Source organism: Myodes glareolus, chromosome 4 (genome assembly GCF_982192425.1).
Source record: "Myodes glareolus chromosome 4, mMyoGla1.1, whole genome shotgun sequence".
In the NCBI taxonomy this organism is placed as follows: domain Eukaryota; kingdom Metazoa; phylum Chordata; class Mammalia; order Rodentia; family Cricetidae; genus Myodes; species Myodes glareolus.
The window spans coordinates 61,277,778-61,296,304 of NC_142029.1; the positions used below are offsets into that span (position 1 = coordinate 61,277,778).

General features: G+C 45.6%; 2 protein-coding genes across 5 annotated transcripts in view; one reads left to right on the forward strand and one right to left on the reverse strand.

Moving 5' to 3' along the window:
- Cep63 (centrosomal protein 63) overlaps nt 1–211 on the reverse strand; it is a 45,666-nt gene extending 45,455 nt beyond the window's left edge. The window contains exon 1 of one of the 2 annotated variants that reach the window (XM_048417621.3): nt 72–211. The gene's annotated coding sequence lies outside the window, so the exon portion shown is untranslated. The remainder of the gene's footprint in view (nt 1–71) is intronic. The other variant, XM_048417618.3, reaches the window with a different exon arrangement.
- Anapc13 (anaphase promoting complex subunit 13) lies at nt 53–8,383 on the forward strand. 3 transcript variants are annotated; one of them, XM_087905497.1, is made up of 3 exons: nt 53–155; nt 3,881–4,006; nt 8,149–8,383. In XM_087905497.1, exons 2-3 carry the CDS (start codon nt 3,908–3,910, stop codon nt 8,272–8,274), a joined length of 225 nt encoding a protein of 74 aa, XP_087761623.1. In that variant the 5' UTR covers nt 53–155; nt 3,881–3,907; the 3' UTR covers nt 8,275–8,383. The 3 variants fall into 3 exon arrangements, with proteins under 3 accessions (XP_087761623.1, XP_087761622.1, XP_087761624.1); XM_087905496.1 differs by having other exon boundaries at nt 118–248; XM_087905498.1 differs by lacking the exon at nt 53–155 and adding an exon at nt 741–762.
- Nucleotides 8,384–18,527: the final 10,144 nt, after the last annotated feature.

Sequence of the window (18,527 nt, forward strand, 5' to 3'; positions counted from 1 at the left end):
TGGGGGCGCGCGCGCGTCACAACAAATGGACGCCCGTCCCGCCCCCTCCCCACGGCAGCGAACGGACTCACCTGCGTACGGCGTACGAGCGCGCCGTGCGTCACGTGACCCAGAGGAGGGGCGGGGCCGAGAGAGAGCCGTTTCGCGCGCTGTGGGTAAGGGTGACTTTCGCGCCAGCGGCCCGGGTTTTGGAGGGTGACCAAGCGTTTGCCCTAGGCTTCAGGCGTCCAGTGCTTCCAGACACGCAGGCAGGTGCTCTCGACCGACCTTCAGAGCCACTTCCTTATTGCACGCCGCGCGGAGTGGAAGGGACCCGGCAGGGCGACGCTCCACCTCCCCTATGCACTTCCGCATATGGTATCTCCAGCCTTCGGGCCGGAAGCGGCGGCGGCGGGCGGCTTTGCGTCTAGTGGCCCAGGATGGTGGCCTGTGAGGGCCAATTTTAGTGCCGGTGCCGTGCTTTTTTACCTTAGAAATACATCTAGAAAACTGTAGATTTCGAAAAAATGTATATTATGTGTCTAATATCTGAAAAGAGAGATCTTGACAGTGTGACAAGCTTCCCTGTTATCACGTTTTGTGCCCAGAGATCTAGGGGACTGGTGAAGAGATGGGCTCTTGGAACTGCGTTCAGCCTGAGTCTAAAGGAGACAACCTCAGAGATGAGAGTTTTGTGTTATCGGGTGTGGGGGTGGGCGCTAGAAAGAGAAGGGTACGTATGTAAAAATATGTTTAAGAAACCCGGAGAAGTTAGGATGTGCGGTAAGAGCTCGACGCAGTGGTGGTTGCCTGGGCTTTGTCTGTGCTTGCTTCTTTGTTCATGTAAAAGGGGAGTACCCGAGTGCCTCACCCAAAGATCAGTCATCCGTGTTGTGCTTGGAAGGACGGCCAAGCATTTACTGATGAAGTGCAGGAGGTGGATGAAAAGCATGCCAGATTGCAAGCGTGTAGAAGAGGGACATGTTACAAAATACTGAGGCCAACTTGTGGAAAGACTGGGATCATTGGTACAGCGTTTACACTTTACCGCTGAAACAGAAGTACCCTACCCACCAGTCCGAAGCTGACCTGATTTGTTTCCTAGATTAGTTAAGAACAGCAGCAAGCCTTCGAGGACAGAAAGCCTCCTAAAGCTAGAGGGGTCAGACCGCTTCAGAAAAGGGTGCAATATATAGAGACCGGGTCAGATCAACAGAGCAAGCGGGAAGTGTAGCCCACGGCACAGCTCCAAGAACAAAGGAATGATAGGAAAGTAGGGAAACCTGGGGAATTCTGGAAGTATAACTAGAACTGACAAGAAGTATTAGTTATACACTACTGCAGATGGGAATCCTTCAGCTAGCTTTGCTTTAGCCACTGGCTAGATGCAGTGAAATCTAAGTAAAAAAAAAATGCTAAGCTGTCACCTGGTACCTAGGTGGCAAGAGAAGCTAATGGTGGTGGAGGTTCGTGCCTGGAGGTGGAGTGGGGGGTAAGTGTAAAGGCCAGAGGTCAACAGCAGTGTTGTCCGCTAAAACTTCCACCTTGACTCTTTCACTAAATCTGGAGCTTTCCGATTCAGCTAGACTTCCTGGCCTGGCCATCTCCCAGAAATCCTCCTGTCTCTGCTTCCCAGCTCTGGGAAGTGTGTGCTACTTCACAAGTGTGTGCTACTGTGCCAGGCTTTTTATGTGGGTGCCAGCGATCTGAACTGGGGTATTCTTGCTAGCACTTCACCCACTGAATTGTCTCCCAGGCCCCTTCTGTGTAAGTTTTGAAAGTAAAAGCCATTCCCCACCCCCAAACCAGATAGTGCTTGCTTGCTTGCCTCAAGTACTGTTGGAGTCAAGTGCATACTTGTATGGCAGAGTTAAACTACAATACCAAAGGTTGTTTCTTACATTGTTTCTTAAACTGGTGGTGGTAGTTTCTGGCCTTCTGTGGGTTGCCACTTTGTAGCAGGGAGTACAGTAGGGCATCTTTGTGGAAAGGAACAAACTTGGAAGCTGGAAACCCAGAAGTACTCCATGATGACCAGTCTTGTGAATTAGATTGCCACTGTTCCAGGAGAAAAATTAGGAGTGGTCTATGGTCAGGGAGCACTGGGCCAGGCCCTGAGGCGGGCCAGCAATGTGACTCAGTGGCATAAAGGACAGCGAAGCCTGGCAGCTGAGTTCTACCTCTGGGACCCACCTGGTGGAGGAAGGGAACCATTTACTCTGAGATGTCCTTTGACTTCCACATGTACATACACAAAGAAATGTAGTTTTTTTTTCTTTTTTTGGAGGAAGAGGGTTGGGTGTTGGGAGTACAACATGAAGGTCCTTGCACCCACAGATCTCCAGGGAGACTAGGAAATGTTCATCATACAGGATTGTCTTTCCAGTGGGAAAAATGGAAAACCTGTTCTTCCATCCAGAAAGCTGGGAATTGAAAGTAACTAATAGCCTAGTGATCTGTGATAATCTGTTGGGTCAAGCCATATCAAGCTCGCACAACCAGGACTGGAGAAATGATCTAAATAACCCTTACAATACTGTATAACCAGAGACTCCCCCAAACTCCCACAGCCAAGACCAGAGGTGGTTAATAGTCCAGAGGGCCTCTGTGCTATCTGTTTGACTGAGACCAAGACCTGACCAGACCCTTGCTTAGGCCCTTAAGCTAGTACAGGTGCCTATCTCTAGAAACCATCTTCTTGGAAGAGATGGCATGTACCCTGAGTCAAGTTTTGTTGTAATTACGCTTTTTTATGCACTAGGGATTGTATTACACCAGGTAACTTTTTCCAAATTATACTGTGTTTAAATTTGTTTGGAATAAACTACCTGACATCAGACTCCCCAAGTGTGATCCAAGTTGACAAAGTCAATCTGAACCCTGTTTTCATTCTAGCTTCCTCACAGTTTGCTTCCCTGCCTGAACACCTGCAGAACTCCCTCAGCTGGGGATGTAGGTCAGTTGGTAGGGGCCTTCCCTAGTTTATACAGAGCCCTGGGTTCAATTCCCAGTACCTTGGTGACACATGCCTGTCATCCCATTGGCGGGGGAATTAGGAGCTTAAGGCTGATTTTGGCTATGGAGAGAGTTTGAAACTCTGACTCAAAAAAAGAGGAGGAGGGCCAGGTGGGTGGAGGTGCACACATTTAATCCCAGGACTCAGGAGGCAGAGGCAGGTGGATCTCTGAGTTCAAGGCCAGCCTGGTCTACAGAGTGAGTTCCAGGACAGTTAGGGCTATACAGAGAAGCCCTGTATGAAGTGGAAGCCCAGAGGGACACACAATCTGGAGCTCCCACCATTGATCATGGCATACTACGTTCAGAGCTCAGTCTGGACGCTGTTTAAGAAAGGAAGTGTTTCCGTGGCACGCCCATATTGTTCCTGCGTTAAGGGTTAGCAGTTGGTCTATGGCTAGTCACTTCACACATTCCAGCTCAATGTCACCCTGCATGTTCCCATAGCTTCCGTGCCTTAAGAATGCCAAGGTTTGAGCCAAGGCAGGTGGAGATTTGTACCAAATAATGGGGGAGGGCTTAAGGAGCAAGAGATGAGACTCAACAAAAACACTACAAACAGGGAAAGATTGTATATGATGTAAAGAAGGCTACATTTAGATGCAGTGCCTTTCAGGGCTATTTTCAGAAATGTGTTGCTCTCTGTTACACTAGGAGCTTGTCTGCCAACTAGACCGTGTCTATACACGATCAAGAATCTGTCAGTGAAGTGAGGAAAGAACTGTGGTCTTTTATGTTGTCACATGACCCATATAAGATGGGCCTTTCCTGGGATGGTATTAAGAAACAAAACAAACCACAACAAAACTAATTTCAAGCTTTAAAATTTGGGGAATCCTGGTCCTGGATTATACTGTGCCCTCATTATGACCTCTTTGGCTTACAGAACTGACGAGAACAAAGCTGCAGGAGAATGGACAGCGAGGTGCAGCGAGATGGAAGGATCTTGGATTTGATTGATGATGCTTGGCGGGAAGACAAGCTGCCGTACGAGGACGTCGCGATCCCACTGGTAGGTTGGGATCCGAGCTCGGGACAACGAGTCAGAGATATAATGTGGTGAGGTCTTGTGGACGCTACTGGAAGGTGAAGTACCAGGGCCCAGAAATTCGTGCTGTGGCGTCCCCTAAATCTAGAAGCCTCTGGAAAATAGCTAGTTCGTCTCTTCGTGGCTCAGAGAACGGGCTGGTGTAACCACCTTAGTTAGGGTCATTCCAGGGCTGCAGCCCAGATTCTCGGAGCCAAGCATGAGTCACCCAAAGCCAAGGTGAGCCAAGCATGAGTTCAGTGCATCATGCATAGAGGAGCAAGGAGCATGTGTGTCCCTGCTTCCCTAGTTTAGTGCATCACTCACAGAGGAACAAGGAGCATGTGTGTCCCCGCTTCACTAGTTTAGTGCATCACGCACAGAGGAGCAAGGAGCTTGTGTGTCCTCACTTTCAAGTTCAGTGCATCACGCACAGAGGAGCAAGGAGCATGTGTGTCCTCACTTCCCTTCTGGTTTGTTGGTCTTTGGTTTGGTTTTAAGATTTATTTTGTTTTTATTTATGAATATATATATGTGTGTGTGAGAGAATGTCTGCCCCTGATGTGCAGGTGGGAAGGACGACAGAAGAGGGCATCAAATCCCTTGAGCTGGAGGTTAAAAGTCACCTGACATAGGTGCAGGGAACCAAACCTTGATCCTCTGAAAGGGCAGTATAGCAGTAGATGATGAGCCGTTCCCCACCCCCTCCCCGCCTATTTCTATTTGTGTGTGTTTGGGTATCTGGGGAGAGGAGGAGAAGAGACATGTTAAGTACAGGTACCCTCAGAGGCCAGAAGAGGATGTTGGACCCCATGGAGCTGGAGTTAAAGGCAGTTGTGAGTCACCCAAAGTAGGTACTGAAAACCAAACTCTTTTCTCTGCAAGACCAGTATGAGCTCTTAACCATTGAGCTGTCTTTTGGGCCCTTGGTTGGCAATTCTGTAAATAGTGTACACACGTAGGCCAGCTTCCAAGAGGTGCTTAGAAGCTACCAAGCTTTGGCCTTTACACATCCAACCTCTCAGAATACCTTTTCTTTGCTGGTCTCTGGAAAACTCCCTTGAAGAGCAATTGTTGAACCTTTTGTGATAAGTGATCCCTCACTTTATTTATGTATGTTTTTGTTTTCTGAGACAGGGTGTGTGTGTGTGTTTGTGTGTAGCCCTGGTTGTCCTGGAACTTACTCTGTAGACCAGGATGGACTTAAACTCAGAGATCTGCCTGCCTCTGCCTCCCAAGTGCTGGGATTAAAGGTGTGCACCACCAACGCCCTATGTAGATGTTTTATAAAACTCTTACTGATGTCACAGACTCTTAACAAAGGACAAGGAAAAACAGAGCCTGAGAACTTTCTCTGCACAGCGCCAGAAGAGCAGCGAGCCCAGAGTGACTTCCAGGTGCACTGCCTGCCGCTGCTGTTTTACAAAGAAAATACTCAGCTCACCTGCACTCTCCTTCAAGAATAAAAGGTGGTGATGTGCCCAGTGAATATTTAAGTCACAGCTTAGTTCAAGTTCAGGGCAATAAAATAAGAAAAAAGAATTGTAGCTGTTGTTTATTGTCAGTTTTAAGCCATAGACTGAAGTTAAAGCTTCCATTTTCTGTAATCCTTAAGACAGTCACACAGAGGAGGTGGTGGTGTCTCCATTTGGCAGGAAAAAAGTAGGGTCAGAGAGGCACGCTTGACCCAAGACTAGTCTCAGACTTCATGCGTCAGTCTGCAAGTCTGTCTGTCCTTCTACCTATCCAACAATCACTTCTCTAAAGTCTACTGTGTGCCCTAAGATTATCTGAGTATAAGATAAAGTTCCTGTTTGGGGTCAGGGATCAAGAGAGACAAGATGCTGAGTAACTACAGTACCAACCAGGGGGAATGAATAGCCAAGCGGAGAATGGCTGGGGGCCTGGGTATGCAGCAGAAATGCTTCAGGGAAGATGTAATGCTTAAGAAAGAACCAGAAGTTTGGTTTGGTTTGCTTTGGTTTGTATTTTTGGTTTTTCAAGACAGACTTTCTCTGTGTAGCTTTGGAGCCCAGAAGTTTAGTGCTAGATAGGATAATACCGCAGAGAGGAGAGGCGTGTGACTGGCATAGAGTTCTGAAACATGGTGGGAGATGGTGAAGCAGTGGGCAGCAATTACGTTTGTAGTTAGGAGGCAGGAAGTTGGGCACAGCTTTTGAGAGGGTGTTTGTGCCCCCCTTAGGCCTTCTCTAGGGATCTAGGGATGGAAGAAAAGGCTGCGGCATGAGGCTGCCATGTTCAGATTTGTCTTTCGGGAAGTAGGTCCACAGCATTGTGCTGTGTCACATGGTGTGTTCATTACAAGAAATATTAGTCACCAGGTGAAGGATCCATCATTTTAGGAAGTCTGTCACACTCTTGGAGGAAATGAAATTAAAGCAGTGTCCTACCTCTTGGATTTAGTAGTTCTTAACCAAGGGCCTGTTTATTCTTTGTGACCTGTAGATAATTATTAAGGTCAGATTTCTAAATTGACTAGAGAGTAACAGTTCTCTGGAACTATATATGGAATGTTAAATCTCAATTTACATTTGTAAAATAGATGCAAGTGATGCAAACACATTAGGGTTTTTCTTGCATGTGTGTGCATCTGTGTGCTATGACACCCATGTAGAACTCAGGTCATCAGCCTTAGCAGCAAATGTCTTTACCCACTGAACCATCTTACTGGTCCCGATTCAAATATATTTGTACGTATTATAGATAAATTTCATTTACTATATGTTGAACATAATTTTAAGGCGAAAAATACCTCCATATAGTATAAATAAGTATTCAGTGGGAAAGCCCAACTGAATATTAAGCAGCAGTTTGTCAACACAAAGTATAACTTCAGGTGATTGCACAGAAATACACGGTATTGGAGAACCCTGGGGCCAACCACAGATTCAGCAGTAATAGGTTCACATATATCAGGGAATGATACCAAATTCTGTCTAGTGTGTTCCCGTGGGATGTGTGTTAGTCTTTACTGTGTTTTTCCAGTAGGGGGAAGTCTCATCTGTTACATTGTCAGTGTCCCTCATCCAGCCCATATTGTCACATAAGCGTTTTGAGTGCAGCATTGTTGTTGTTTTTTTTTTAATATTTATTTATTTATTATGTATACAATATTCTTTCTGTCTGTGTATGCCTGCAGGCCAGAAGAGGGCACCAGACCTCATTACAGATGGTTGTGAGCCACCATGTGGTTGCTGGAAATTGAACTCAGGACCTTTGGAAGAGCAGGCAATGCTCTTAACCACTGAGCCATCTCTCCAGCCCTTGTTGTTGTTTTTGTTGTTGATACATTTGTTATATTTAAAAACACATTCCAGCAAATCTGGTTTGCCTTTACTGCATTTCCAGAAAGGTTCAGCATTGGCTGTTGTCAGTGTTCATCCTAGTGTCTTAGATCACCAGACACCCAACGCAGTGCTAAGTACTGGATCTAAATGTCCTCATTCTATCTTTACCAAGGCCTGAGATGTGAAAAAAGCTAATTTTTTCTTCCATTTGTGAGATGGGAAACAAAGGCCCCATGAGTTTGAATTATCTCTTCCAAATAAGCCAGCGAATGAATTATCTCTTCCAAATAAGCCAGCGAATGAATGAATGGCAGTCTGGGACTCCTCCAGTCCCTACCCTTTGCCCTTTTGCCACACTGCCTTTTGTAAGAAAACCAGAGTCACATATTCCATATGGGGAAGCGAGCAACGCTGAACAGAACCTCTGGTATTTTCCATACATCTGTTTATTCTGACTCTTTCTTTAGACTGTGCATATCGGTTATGCAGGCTGTTCTTAGGACCCCCTGGGCTTTAGTTTCTAGTGCTCTTGTGTTTTCAGAAGTAAATATTCAACCCCAGGTCCACACCTGTAATTCCAGCTCCTGGAAGGCAAAGGAAGATAGGATAGAGTTCAAGGTGATTGGCTGGGAGTGTGGCGTGGTGGTAAGATGCTTGTGCAGCACGCACGAGGCCCCTGAGCTCAGTCCTTACCAGCGCGAAAGCCATACAGAAGATGACATAGTGAATTTGAGGTCAGCCTGGGCTACGTGAGACCCATCTCAGAACTAAACAGAAAGAAATTTTCTGATGGTTGCCGTGGGTGTCCTTCCCTTTCAGAGTGAGCTTCCAGAGCCTGAGCAGGACAATGGTGGCACCACAGAGTCTGTGAAAGAACAGGAGATGAAGTGGACGGATCTGGCCTTGCAATGTCTCCACGAGAATGTCCCACCTGCTGGAAACTGACGCTGGGTTTCTTTTTCTTGGTAGAGTTTTCAAAAATATGTAGGTAAAACGTGTTTCTTCTGTCTCCAAATTCAGATCTTTGAGTAATAAATCAACTCTCAAAAACGTACACCCATTTGATGTTTCAGGAACAAAACACAGTGTGAAAATGTTCTGAATGAGAAGCTGAGACTTCTCAGGCTGCAGACTGTGGTCCTCGAATCCTGCAGTTAGCCATTCACTCGCTAGCGCTTGAACACAGTCCATTAAACATTTGCTAAAGTTAATGTGGCTTCTGTCAACGCTTAGCACTTCCCAGCCACTGCCATGTGTCCTCCGGCAGTTGAAAATACAAGTGGGAGGGGCTGGAGAGATGGCTCAGTGGTTAAGAGCATTGCCTGCTCTTCCAAAGGTCCTGAGTTCAATTCCCAGCAACCACATGGTGGATCACAACCATCTGTAATGAGGTCTGGTGCCCTCTTCTGGCCTTCAGGCATACACATGGACAGAATCTTGTATACAAAATAAATAAAAAAATAAATATTTAAAAAAAAAAAAAAAGAAAATACAAGTGGGAAAGGCAAAGAGGAAGCCAGACATGAAGGGAATCTCAGACCTGTGTGCCCACGCCTGAGAAGCATTCTGAGTGGAGGTAACCTGCAGGTGTGTGTGCTTCAGACAGATACCCACTCACTGATGGCTGGCATTCCTAAGGTTCCCAGGCTATTTTCAGACCTTGCCTAAATGTACAGACTAAAAGTTAACTCTGAGGAGCTAGGGGATGGTTTAGTCAGCGCCTAAGTTTGATCCCTAAAACTCCAGTAAGCACTGGGTTTGGTTGCCCAGTGGTGTGTGCTTGTTATCCCAGTTAGCCATTAGTTACCTCTGCTCCCTGTCTGGTTGTTACCACTGGGCTACCGGAAGGGTCTCTGTTTGAATGGAGTGCTCCTTTTATTCAGGATAGTAATGGCATCTCATATCTTAGAGCCCCTTCAAATAGGAAATGCTATGGATCCAGAAGCCAGTACTATGTTGTTGCCTACTAAGAACTTCTTGAGGCTGGAGAGAGGCTGGAGAAGCTCAGGTAGTTAAGAGCACTTGATGCTCTTGCAGAAGACCTGGGTTCAATTCCTGGTGTCCACATATTAGCTCACACCTGTCTGTGACCGCAATTCCCGGGGTTCCCGTCCCCTCTTCTGGCCTCTGAGGGCTGCACATGTGAGGTGCATATGCACACGTAGACAAGATGCTCATACACATAAAAATAAATCTTATTTAAAAAAGGATCTGTGAGGGGCTGGAGAGATGGCTCAGAGGTTAAGAGCATTGCCTGCTCTTCCAAAGGTCCTGAGTTCAATTCCCAGCAACCACATGGTGGCTCACAACCATCTGTAATGGGGTCTGGTGTCCTCTTCTGGCCTGCAGGCATACACACAGACAGAATATTGTATACATAATAAATAAACAAACAAATAAATAAATATTTTAAAAAAAAAAGGATCTGTGACTTGCCAAAACACTCATGTGTATTTCGCCACCAGACTTATCTCTGTTCACCCCTCGCCAGCCAGAGGAAACAATACGACGTCACCTGGAAAGCTGGTTGCCGCAACTTTCCTGTGCCCCACAGGCATGCAGACTCACCTGCCCTGCCTGCGAGTCATCATCAGAAGAAAGACCCCACAGCACCATACACCCCTTCTGTAACTAGAGACAACCTAGTAGAAGAGAATCATCTTGAAAAAAAAAATAAATAAAATCCAGTGTATAAATGGAGGGTTTCAACATCAGGCATATAAACTGAGGACATGACCACTCCAAGGTATGGTTGAAGGGGAGATTTTTACTGTAGATGTGAGGGAGAGAAGAGCCGGAGGCACCTGGAAGAGTCCAGGGTAGAGAGAGAAATATTAACCTGATCATGGTCTGGAAGCTGTAATTGATTGTGAGAGAAGAGAGAGGAAAGCGAGAGAGGAAGAGAAGTAGACAACAGAGAGAGAGAGAGAGGCAGAGGCAAAAGAGAAGCATGGGCCAAATACTAAGGTTCTAAAGAACGAGAAGCCTGTGAGCTGAAGTTTAGGGTAGGGGCAGGGTGGGAAGAGCCACAGGCATGTGTGATACAAGGGAGCCTGGAAGTCAGCATATGCTTTGGGATGCTAATAGGACCTTAGAGAGCTATTTGTCTGAGTTCCTTTCGGACCTGGCACCTAGTCTTTCTTGGGAATATTGGAGCACCAGTAAAATTGGAGTATTGCCTTGATTTTGACTGAAATAGGATATTATCTCGATAAGACCCCTTTTGATTTGTCTGATTGGCTTCTGGCTCTTATCTAAGTAGGGACTCCATGCCCAGGAATGTCCTGACTGGCCAGCTTGACCTGATAAAAACAGAATTGTGATTCATTGTGTCCAATCAAGTGACCTAAACAGGACCAGTCAGAGACTGTTAACTCTGACTTTGGAATTTGAGGGGACTAAACAAGAGAAGGCAAACTGGGGCTGTAGGGTGGCTTTCTTTCCCAAACACCCAGAGGAGAAAGTGACTATTGCTAGAGAGGTTAAGAGGCTCTGTGACCCTCGGTGTCTGCCACCTTCTCCATTTTATGCCTGGGTTCAGATTGACACTGCTGGAGTCATCTTGAGTCATGGCCACCATGGCTGCACCCTAGCTGGTTTTTCCTGCAAGGCTTTCTAGCAAACTGTAACTAGATAAAACCGTTAGTCATCTGGAGCTTTATACCTAGACCCTGACTCCCAGGATGGACCCGACCCTTGCATATCATCTTAAGAAAACTATGTACGCTCCTGCCCTGACTTTCATCCTAAGTGACTTTATAAGCCCGAATATGCCCTCACCATATCTTCTCACCCAGATTTCAGAATCCACCTGGGCTTGCTACCACCAAGAAGCATGATTCCGACATTCTAAGTTCCCTGGTATACACTTCCCGCCACAGTGGTAGCTCTCTGGCTCTTCTCGGTCTCTCTAAGAGAAAGAAGTGACCTATTCTCTATACTTAGTGCTAGAAATATTGCAATAAAATAAAAAGGCAGGGAGTCAGGCATCTTTAATCCCAGCACTCAGAAGGCAGAAGCCAGTGGATTTGTGTGAGTGTGAAACAAATCAGGTCTACCTAGCAAGTCCCAGGGCTACATAGTGAGATGAATGAAAAAAGGTCCATTTCCATGGGATCTTTGTTTACTTAGGGATATTTGGGATAAATATTAAACTAATAGCTGTAGAAACTAGATTCAAATTGGACTTATCTAGAAAGGATAAAGGGCGTGACTGAGTTTGGGTCCCTAGAACAGAGCCTGTGGTGAGGTTTCCTGTGCAAGTGTGATGAATCAAGAGGCTTCCAGAAGCCTCGAAGAAGTGGGGCAGACCAGAGAGAGCCAAGCAAGAAATGCTTTCATAGCCCTGCGATGGCGGTGCACACCTTTAATCCCAGAACTCAAGAGGCTGAGGCAGGTGGATCTCTGAGTTCAAGGCCAGCCTAGTTTACAAGAGCTAGTTTGAGGACAGGTTCTAAAGCTACAGAGAATCCCTGTCTTGAAAATCCAAAAGAGAGAGAGAGAGAAATGTTTTCGCTCAGCGTCTCACTTTGGGGGCATATGTACTGCTATGAATTGTCAGTGAATTGTCAATTGTCAGCATCCAGCCATCCCTGGGAGACAGTATAAACACAGCACTCCAGAGAACATGAGCTGGGTACCTTCAACACTCAGTGGCTCGGCTACATTCAGTGGCTAGAGAATGAGTGAAAGAAAGTAGGGAAAGGGGTATTGCTGAGGCACAGCAAAGTAGACTCAAAGATTTCGTTTGCTTTAATGAAAATGTGACATTTCTTATACCCGCCTTGAGTTTGTGCACTAACACGTGACACACGAGCCGAATGGACAGGGGACACGTGAGAGGTGACTAGTGATGGTAGAGAGAAAACTGTCCAAAGCCCCAAAGTGGAACTAGTGTACAAGCAAGGGGCCTGGGTGGGCAAAAGGCTTCTCAACATTTTCCTGAGTCACTGAAAGGTTTAACCAGAGCTAGGGCACTACTTGGTTGTTTGGTTTTATTTTGCTTTTTTGAGACGGGTTTCTCTGTACAACCCTTGTCCTGGAACTAGCTCTGCAGACCAGGCTGGTGTCCAACTCACCAAATGCTGGGATTAAAGATGTGGGACATAATCACCCAGTTTTGGTTTTTGTTGTTGTTTGTTTTTTTAATATAAGTCCCCCCGTTGTATGGATTTCATAGACAGGAAGTGCAAAAACAAAAGAGCTTTACACTGAAAGAGATTCTGGTGCCTTGGACCAGCAAAGGTGGAGGTAGGATAGCTCTTCCAGGTGGACCTTGTCCAGGCTTGCTCACTGCACAGTATTTCCTGCAGTGAGAACTCTGTATTATAGCTGTATGGCTCTAAAGAGGCTCACACACAGTGTGAGCCCTGTTTTATAATCCAGGACTGAATTCTCTGAGCAAAACGCAAGCCTGCGGCTACAACCTCTATCCCTGAGAAAACAAGAGTCCAGGAGCTGTCCGTCATCCAAAGCCCAGTTTAGACCCACCCCTTCATGGTATAGTAACAGTGGCAGGAGCTGTCCATCATCTGAAGCCCAGCTTAGACCCACCCCTTCATGGTATAATAATGGTGGCAGCTGGGATAGATGGAACACTTTCGTGGCTCAAGGATCTCCAGCCTTGACTTCTCTTTTTAGCTGGATGTCACTGTCCTTTGAACAGAAAATTCAAAAATCTGATGTCATTTCAAGTGAAAATCAGCTTGTTGCAGGCTAAAAGCCTTATGCAAGTCACGCGAATAACAGGTGACTTCAAACCCAGACTGTCACATTCCTAAACTATGTCCTTCCAAAGGCCACATCAGTGCCCTAGAAAATCTCATCCGATTTTTTAGAATTTTCTCATTTGTCTTATTTCTAGAATGGAAGCAGAATTGAGATAATTTTTATTAGGGATCTTAGATACATGAAACATTAGATATTCCTGTTTAATTACCAAAATAATGTCATTGCCCCAGAAAAATCAGTCTCACTAGTTTTCCTAGTGTCAGTGCCCCTTTTCACCCAGCAGGGGTCGCTCAGTGCCTTTTAAAAAGTGTGTGTCCAGTTCCTAGTTCCTGCTGTACCAAACTCCTTCTGTAAATACAGTGGAAGCAGCAAGGTCTGAGGGGCTGTCCAAAAAGGGCGGCTGGGAACCAGAGGATAGACGCCCCTAGCCTCTGGACCTAAGCCAACCAGAACTGGCTCCACAAATGTGCACCCCCAGAAACATACATTTGGGCTAATATTTGACCCTTCTTGTCTTGAATCCCTCAATAGCCTTTGACTAAGGGCCCACGTTTTCATCTTGCAAAGGATTGTTCCTTTGCAAACATTATTTAGTTAATTCATGACAGCCCTCTGTCGGCATTCCATGCTGGATAGAAACTCAAATGGCACTACATTGAAAGAGTGAACATTTAAGGTCCTGTACGAGCAGACTTTAAAATGCCAAAAAAGCAGGCAGGACCAGGAGAAGCAGAGCAGAGGCCAGGGATGAGCATCCTTGCTGCCCTTTGGGACTTCTTGCTTCTCTCAAGATCTCCCGAGGGGGTTACCGTTGAACTCCCTTGATCGGGGTCTCTTTGGGAAGCCTTGCCTAAGTGACCATGGGTGAGGGGCAGGTATAGAGGTTCTGTAAGCCCAGCAAGACAGTGTGTGGACAGCTAGGAGCACAGGAGTACCTGAGGCCAGGTTATCTATTGCCCCATTCCAGGGCATGTCCTTACTGTGGTTTGCCCTGGCTCAGAGCCAGTGACTAACCTTCCCTAGCCCTGTTTCAGAATAGATCCTTTAACCAAACAAGGTAGGAAACAGATGACAATAGCTGGGGACAGTGTTCAACTCCCTGGTCCATTACTCAGTAATATAAAGAGTTTTTATCTGTGCTTTTTTTTTTTTTTTGAGTTGTTTACCAGTTGGTTGACCATATACAAAAACAATTTTTGTAGTTCAAGATTGGCCAAATCATAGCAGCTTCCTTTGTTTTCAGCTGGTATTATTCTGAGACTTGATTATACATATATAGAAAAATATACATGCACACGCACACACACACACACACACACACGCGCGCGCCAGATTTGCTGCGGGCAGGAAAAGGGGACAAAGGGTGGAGAATTCAAAAATACCAAATGACTGGAGAGGAAGTGAGGGAGGGTGATGTAAATACCCATCCCTGTTATCCATGTCTTCCCTGGTGACTCAGATCCCCTTTGTGGAGATGCCACCACCCAAGGGCTAAAAAGATTTTCCTCCACCCTTGCTCTGGTCTTTCTTCGCCCTTTTGGCACTTCTGCCCCCAGCTTCCACCCCACCTGCCTTCTCAGCAGTGGCCCTTCCCCCACCGTCCTTCTCAAGAATGCTGCTCACAGGGGCTGGCACCCGTGCTGGTACTAGAGGACTCCCTGCGGGAGAGAGAGGGAGCTGTGTCCCCGCCTCTTCACCAGCGCGTTAACACCCGTGCTCTTGACTGAGACCCCTGGGTTCATCTGCATGGCTCTTGCCTTCCCAGCCTCTCTCCTCCCAGTCCCTCTCCTCATGGCTGTGACGATGTTAGCAGATGCCTCTCTTCTCATCCTGCTCTTGCCCAGGCTGCTTTGGAGGCAAGGGAGTTGGGAGTCTTGGGCTGGCTTCAGAGGACTCCTGGCAGAACTGGAGAGGGAAAGTCCTCTTTTCCCACTGTCTTTTCACCCAATCAGCCAGCCCATCTCCCCACGTTCCCGTTTTCTCTGTCACTTTTATTCTAATTATCCTCTTGTCTAGAAGCAGCTATACTTCTCCCCGCTCCGCTTTCAGACTGCACAATCTCTGCAGTAGACTTCGTGTCAAATTCACAGCTTATTTTTCTCACATAATAGTTGTTTATCTAACATTACGTATGCATAAAATGCATATAGTACACTAAGTGCACAGACCTTGAAACAGAAGAACTCGAGTTCAAAACCCGAAGCCAAGCAATCCTCTGGCTGTGCATCCCCTCAGGGGTTATTACCTTTCTGAACTCAGGTCTCCTTGGAGCGGAGGTCGACAGGACTGCCTGTATCACATGCATCTCAGAAGGTGCAGTGAGCCAGTGTAGGTGATGTGCTAAGAACAGTTTGAGACCCATGGCAGACACCTGTAAACCTGAGCAGTCGCTTCTTATCAATCTAATGCAGTAAGCATTTCAGAGGCATCCTCCATTAAGCTCTGGAGTGGAAAAACAATTCCCTGACCTTCAGAGACAGCAAGGTTCAAACAACAATGAATCAGAAGGCCTGGGTTTGAGTTCTCTTTTAAGGGAAATCGTGCTGACTTTCCATTGTACTCGACAAGCACGATACCACTGAGCTCCATCCCCAGACTGACCTCCAGTTAAGACTCTAGGACCGGGAGGAGTCTGTCTGCTAACTTCTCTGAGCCTTCCACGATCAAAGAGTAAAAATGCATTCAAGATTCTTTTGTAGCCTAAAGAATGATAAACATTGAAGTTACTCATCCAGATTTTATTCCCTGCATGAATTCATAGGGTTTTCTCAAATTCATGTTTTAACAGCTCTTAGTGTGTGTGTGCATGCTAATTTGATAAATGTCTACATGGGCATAGCTGTCTATGAATCTACATAAATGAGTTTTATACATACAGTCTTGAAAGGAAACTACTGGCAAGGGTCATATCTAGGAACAAGATTTGACAGGCCGAGGGAGGAAATTCCACAGTTAGCCTTCTGAAAATGTAGTAGCTCTTTGAGTAATTTTTTCAGATAATCATATAAATACAATAAAACTTAGAAAAGTATTGTTTATTTTTTTAAAAAAAAAAACTTCACTGCTTTTGAATGAGGATCTGGGACATGGGTCAAAACTCTTATTTGTATTCAGGAACTTCCACCCTGCTAAATTTTTAGCAGCAAGCAGCAGATACACCAAGAATTCTGGAAAATGCAAGGATAGATCTAAAGCTGGGGCTCTGCCTGACAGTAGAGTGTGTGAGGCCAGATTGCCAGCCGTGTAGTGAGTACAATAGCAGAAGCGCTTGCACAGCTAATGCTCCATAGGTACTGACGGGAAAGATGGGCTGCTGGATGGCTGCATGTGTGCACACACCAGATGCAAGGATACACGGGTGGACTGCTATGGACATGGAGACCAAGGGGGATTAAGAAAGACAAAGGGCTCTGGTGGTTAGGGAACTTGGGAAAGCTTGGAGGAAAGGGTAGCATTTGAGAAACACCTGGACTTTGGAAGAGGCATTGAGAACATGGCTTACAGTAATGGCCTTCTGTTTATTTCTGACTCAGTCTGCCTTCTCCTCCCTCCCTCCTTCCCTCCCTCCTTTTCAACTAAGGGACAGGAATGGTATGTTTTGAAAGCATGTGAGAACATTTTTTTGGTTGTCCTGACTGGCATAGGAGGTAGGTAGGTGTCGGGAAGTACCAATGCATTTAGTGGGTGCTGGCTAAGACCATTAAAGTTTTAGCCAACTTCTGTTTTTTGAAGTAGGACTTACTCTGTAGCCAGGGCTGACCTGGAGTTGTGTTTGTCAGGTGGAATTGAGACTTGGGGTCTTTCTGATGCTTCTGACTCCTTTTTCTTTTGTTTAAGATTCATTTCGTTCTTTCTTTTTCTTTCTTTTTTTTTTTTTTTTTTTTTTTTTTTTTGGTTTTTCGAGACAGGGTTTTTTGTAGCTTTGGAGTCTATCCTGATGCTACCTCTTGTAGACCAGGCTTGGCCTCGAACTCACAGAGATCCTCCTGCCCCTGCCTCCCAAGTGCTGGGATTAAAGGCGTGTGCCACCACCACCCAGCTAAGATTTATTTCTTCATGTATTTTATATATACGGGTATTTTGTTTATTTGTACATTTGCACTCTAGAAGAGGACATCAGATTCCATGGAACTACAATAATAGATGGTCGTAAGCCACCATTTGGGTGCTGGGAATTGAACTCAGGTCCTCTGGAAGAGCTGCCAGGGCTCTTACCCTTTGAGCCATCTCTCCAGCCCAATAACTAACTTCTTATGGAGACCACATGGAGAAATACTAATAAGTGAGGGGAGAATTCTAAAGGATGTCTAGTGATGTGAAGAAGTTGCTGTTGTGGATATCCACACCAGTTTTTGGCTTGTGTTAGCCTATTCCTGTGCTGTCTTCTCTCCTGCACACAGGAGCAGGGAAGTAAGATGGCCAAGGCCACTGGTAGGAGATGGGGGTCAGCTGGGTAAACAGGACTGGCCAACAGATTAAACCTTTAAGATTGAGGAAGAGGGGCCCAATCATGCCTTTTGAGTAGGAGGGTGACCTACCACATCTATGCTTTGGGGATGCCAAACCCTTCTTTTTAAGGCTTTTGAATAACAAAAAAGTGGGAGGTCATCAAAATTAATTATTGTTAGCCTTTATCAAGGGGAAAAAACGGCTTGAGAAAAAGGAAAGTGGTTATCTTATGTTTTAAAACATTCTCAGGTTTAAACTATGTTTTTTGAGGTGGCAAACAAATTATTCAAATTAAGCTAGCTAGGACAATTTGTTTTCCACTGCGATGGGAGTGGGGACAGTGTTAATCTAGATCCCTGGATCTACCACACATTACACTTGACCTTATCCAAAAGGCTGAGACGCGATTATACCATACGATAGAGAAAGTTTTAAGAATTAAGCATAAAATGTCTATAAAGGCATTATGAGGGCTGGTAAGATGGTTCAGCGGATACGGGAGTTTGCCACTAATTGATGATGTGAATTCAATTCCCAGAACCCACTGTAGAAAGGAAAACTCATCTTCTGAAAGTTGTCCTCTGACCTTACTGCTCAAGAGCATGTGCACCTGCACACATCACATATCATCATCATTTTAAAGTAAAAAACAATATGATACAGTACAGTTGCATCCAGCAGAAACACTGAGGTAGAGATACGTTCTTAAGCTACAAAACCCAGGAACCAGAAACTAGAAAAACAGATAAATGTAAAACGCCTACACGACAGGAAATATAAAATTAAATAGATGATTATTGCAAATATAATAGCTAAAATTATTTTCCAGGTAACACATTAAAACATTAGTGAATCAAGTAGGAAAATGTAATCCCAGGAGAAAAGTAGACAAGGGGTGTAACTGAGCAATCCGTTTGAAAAAAAGATACAAAGCACAGAAGTTATGATGATGTCACAGGTTTTAGACTGGCTCAGCCCACGCCCTCCACCTTGCAGGTTATCTTCCTGCCTGCTGGAAT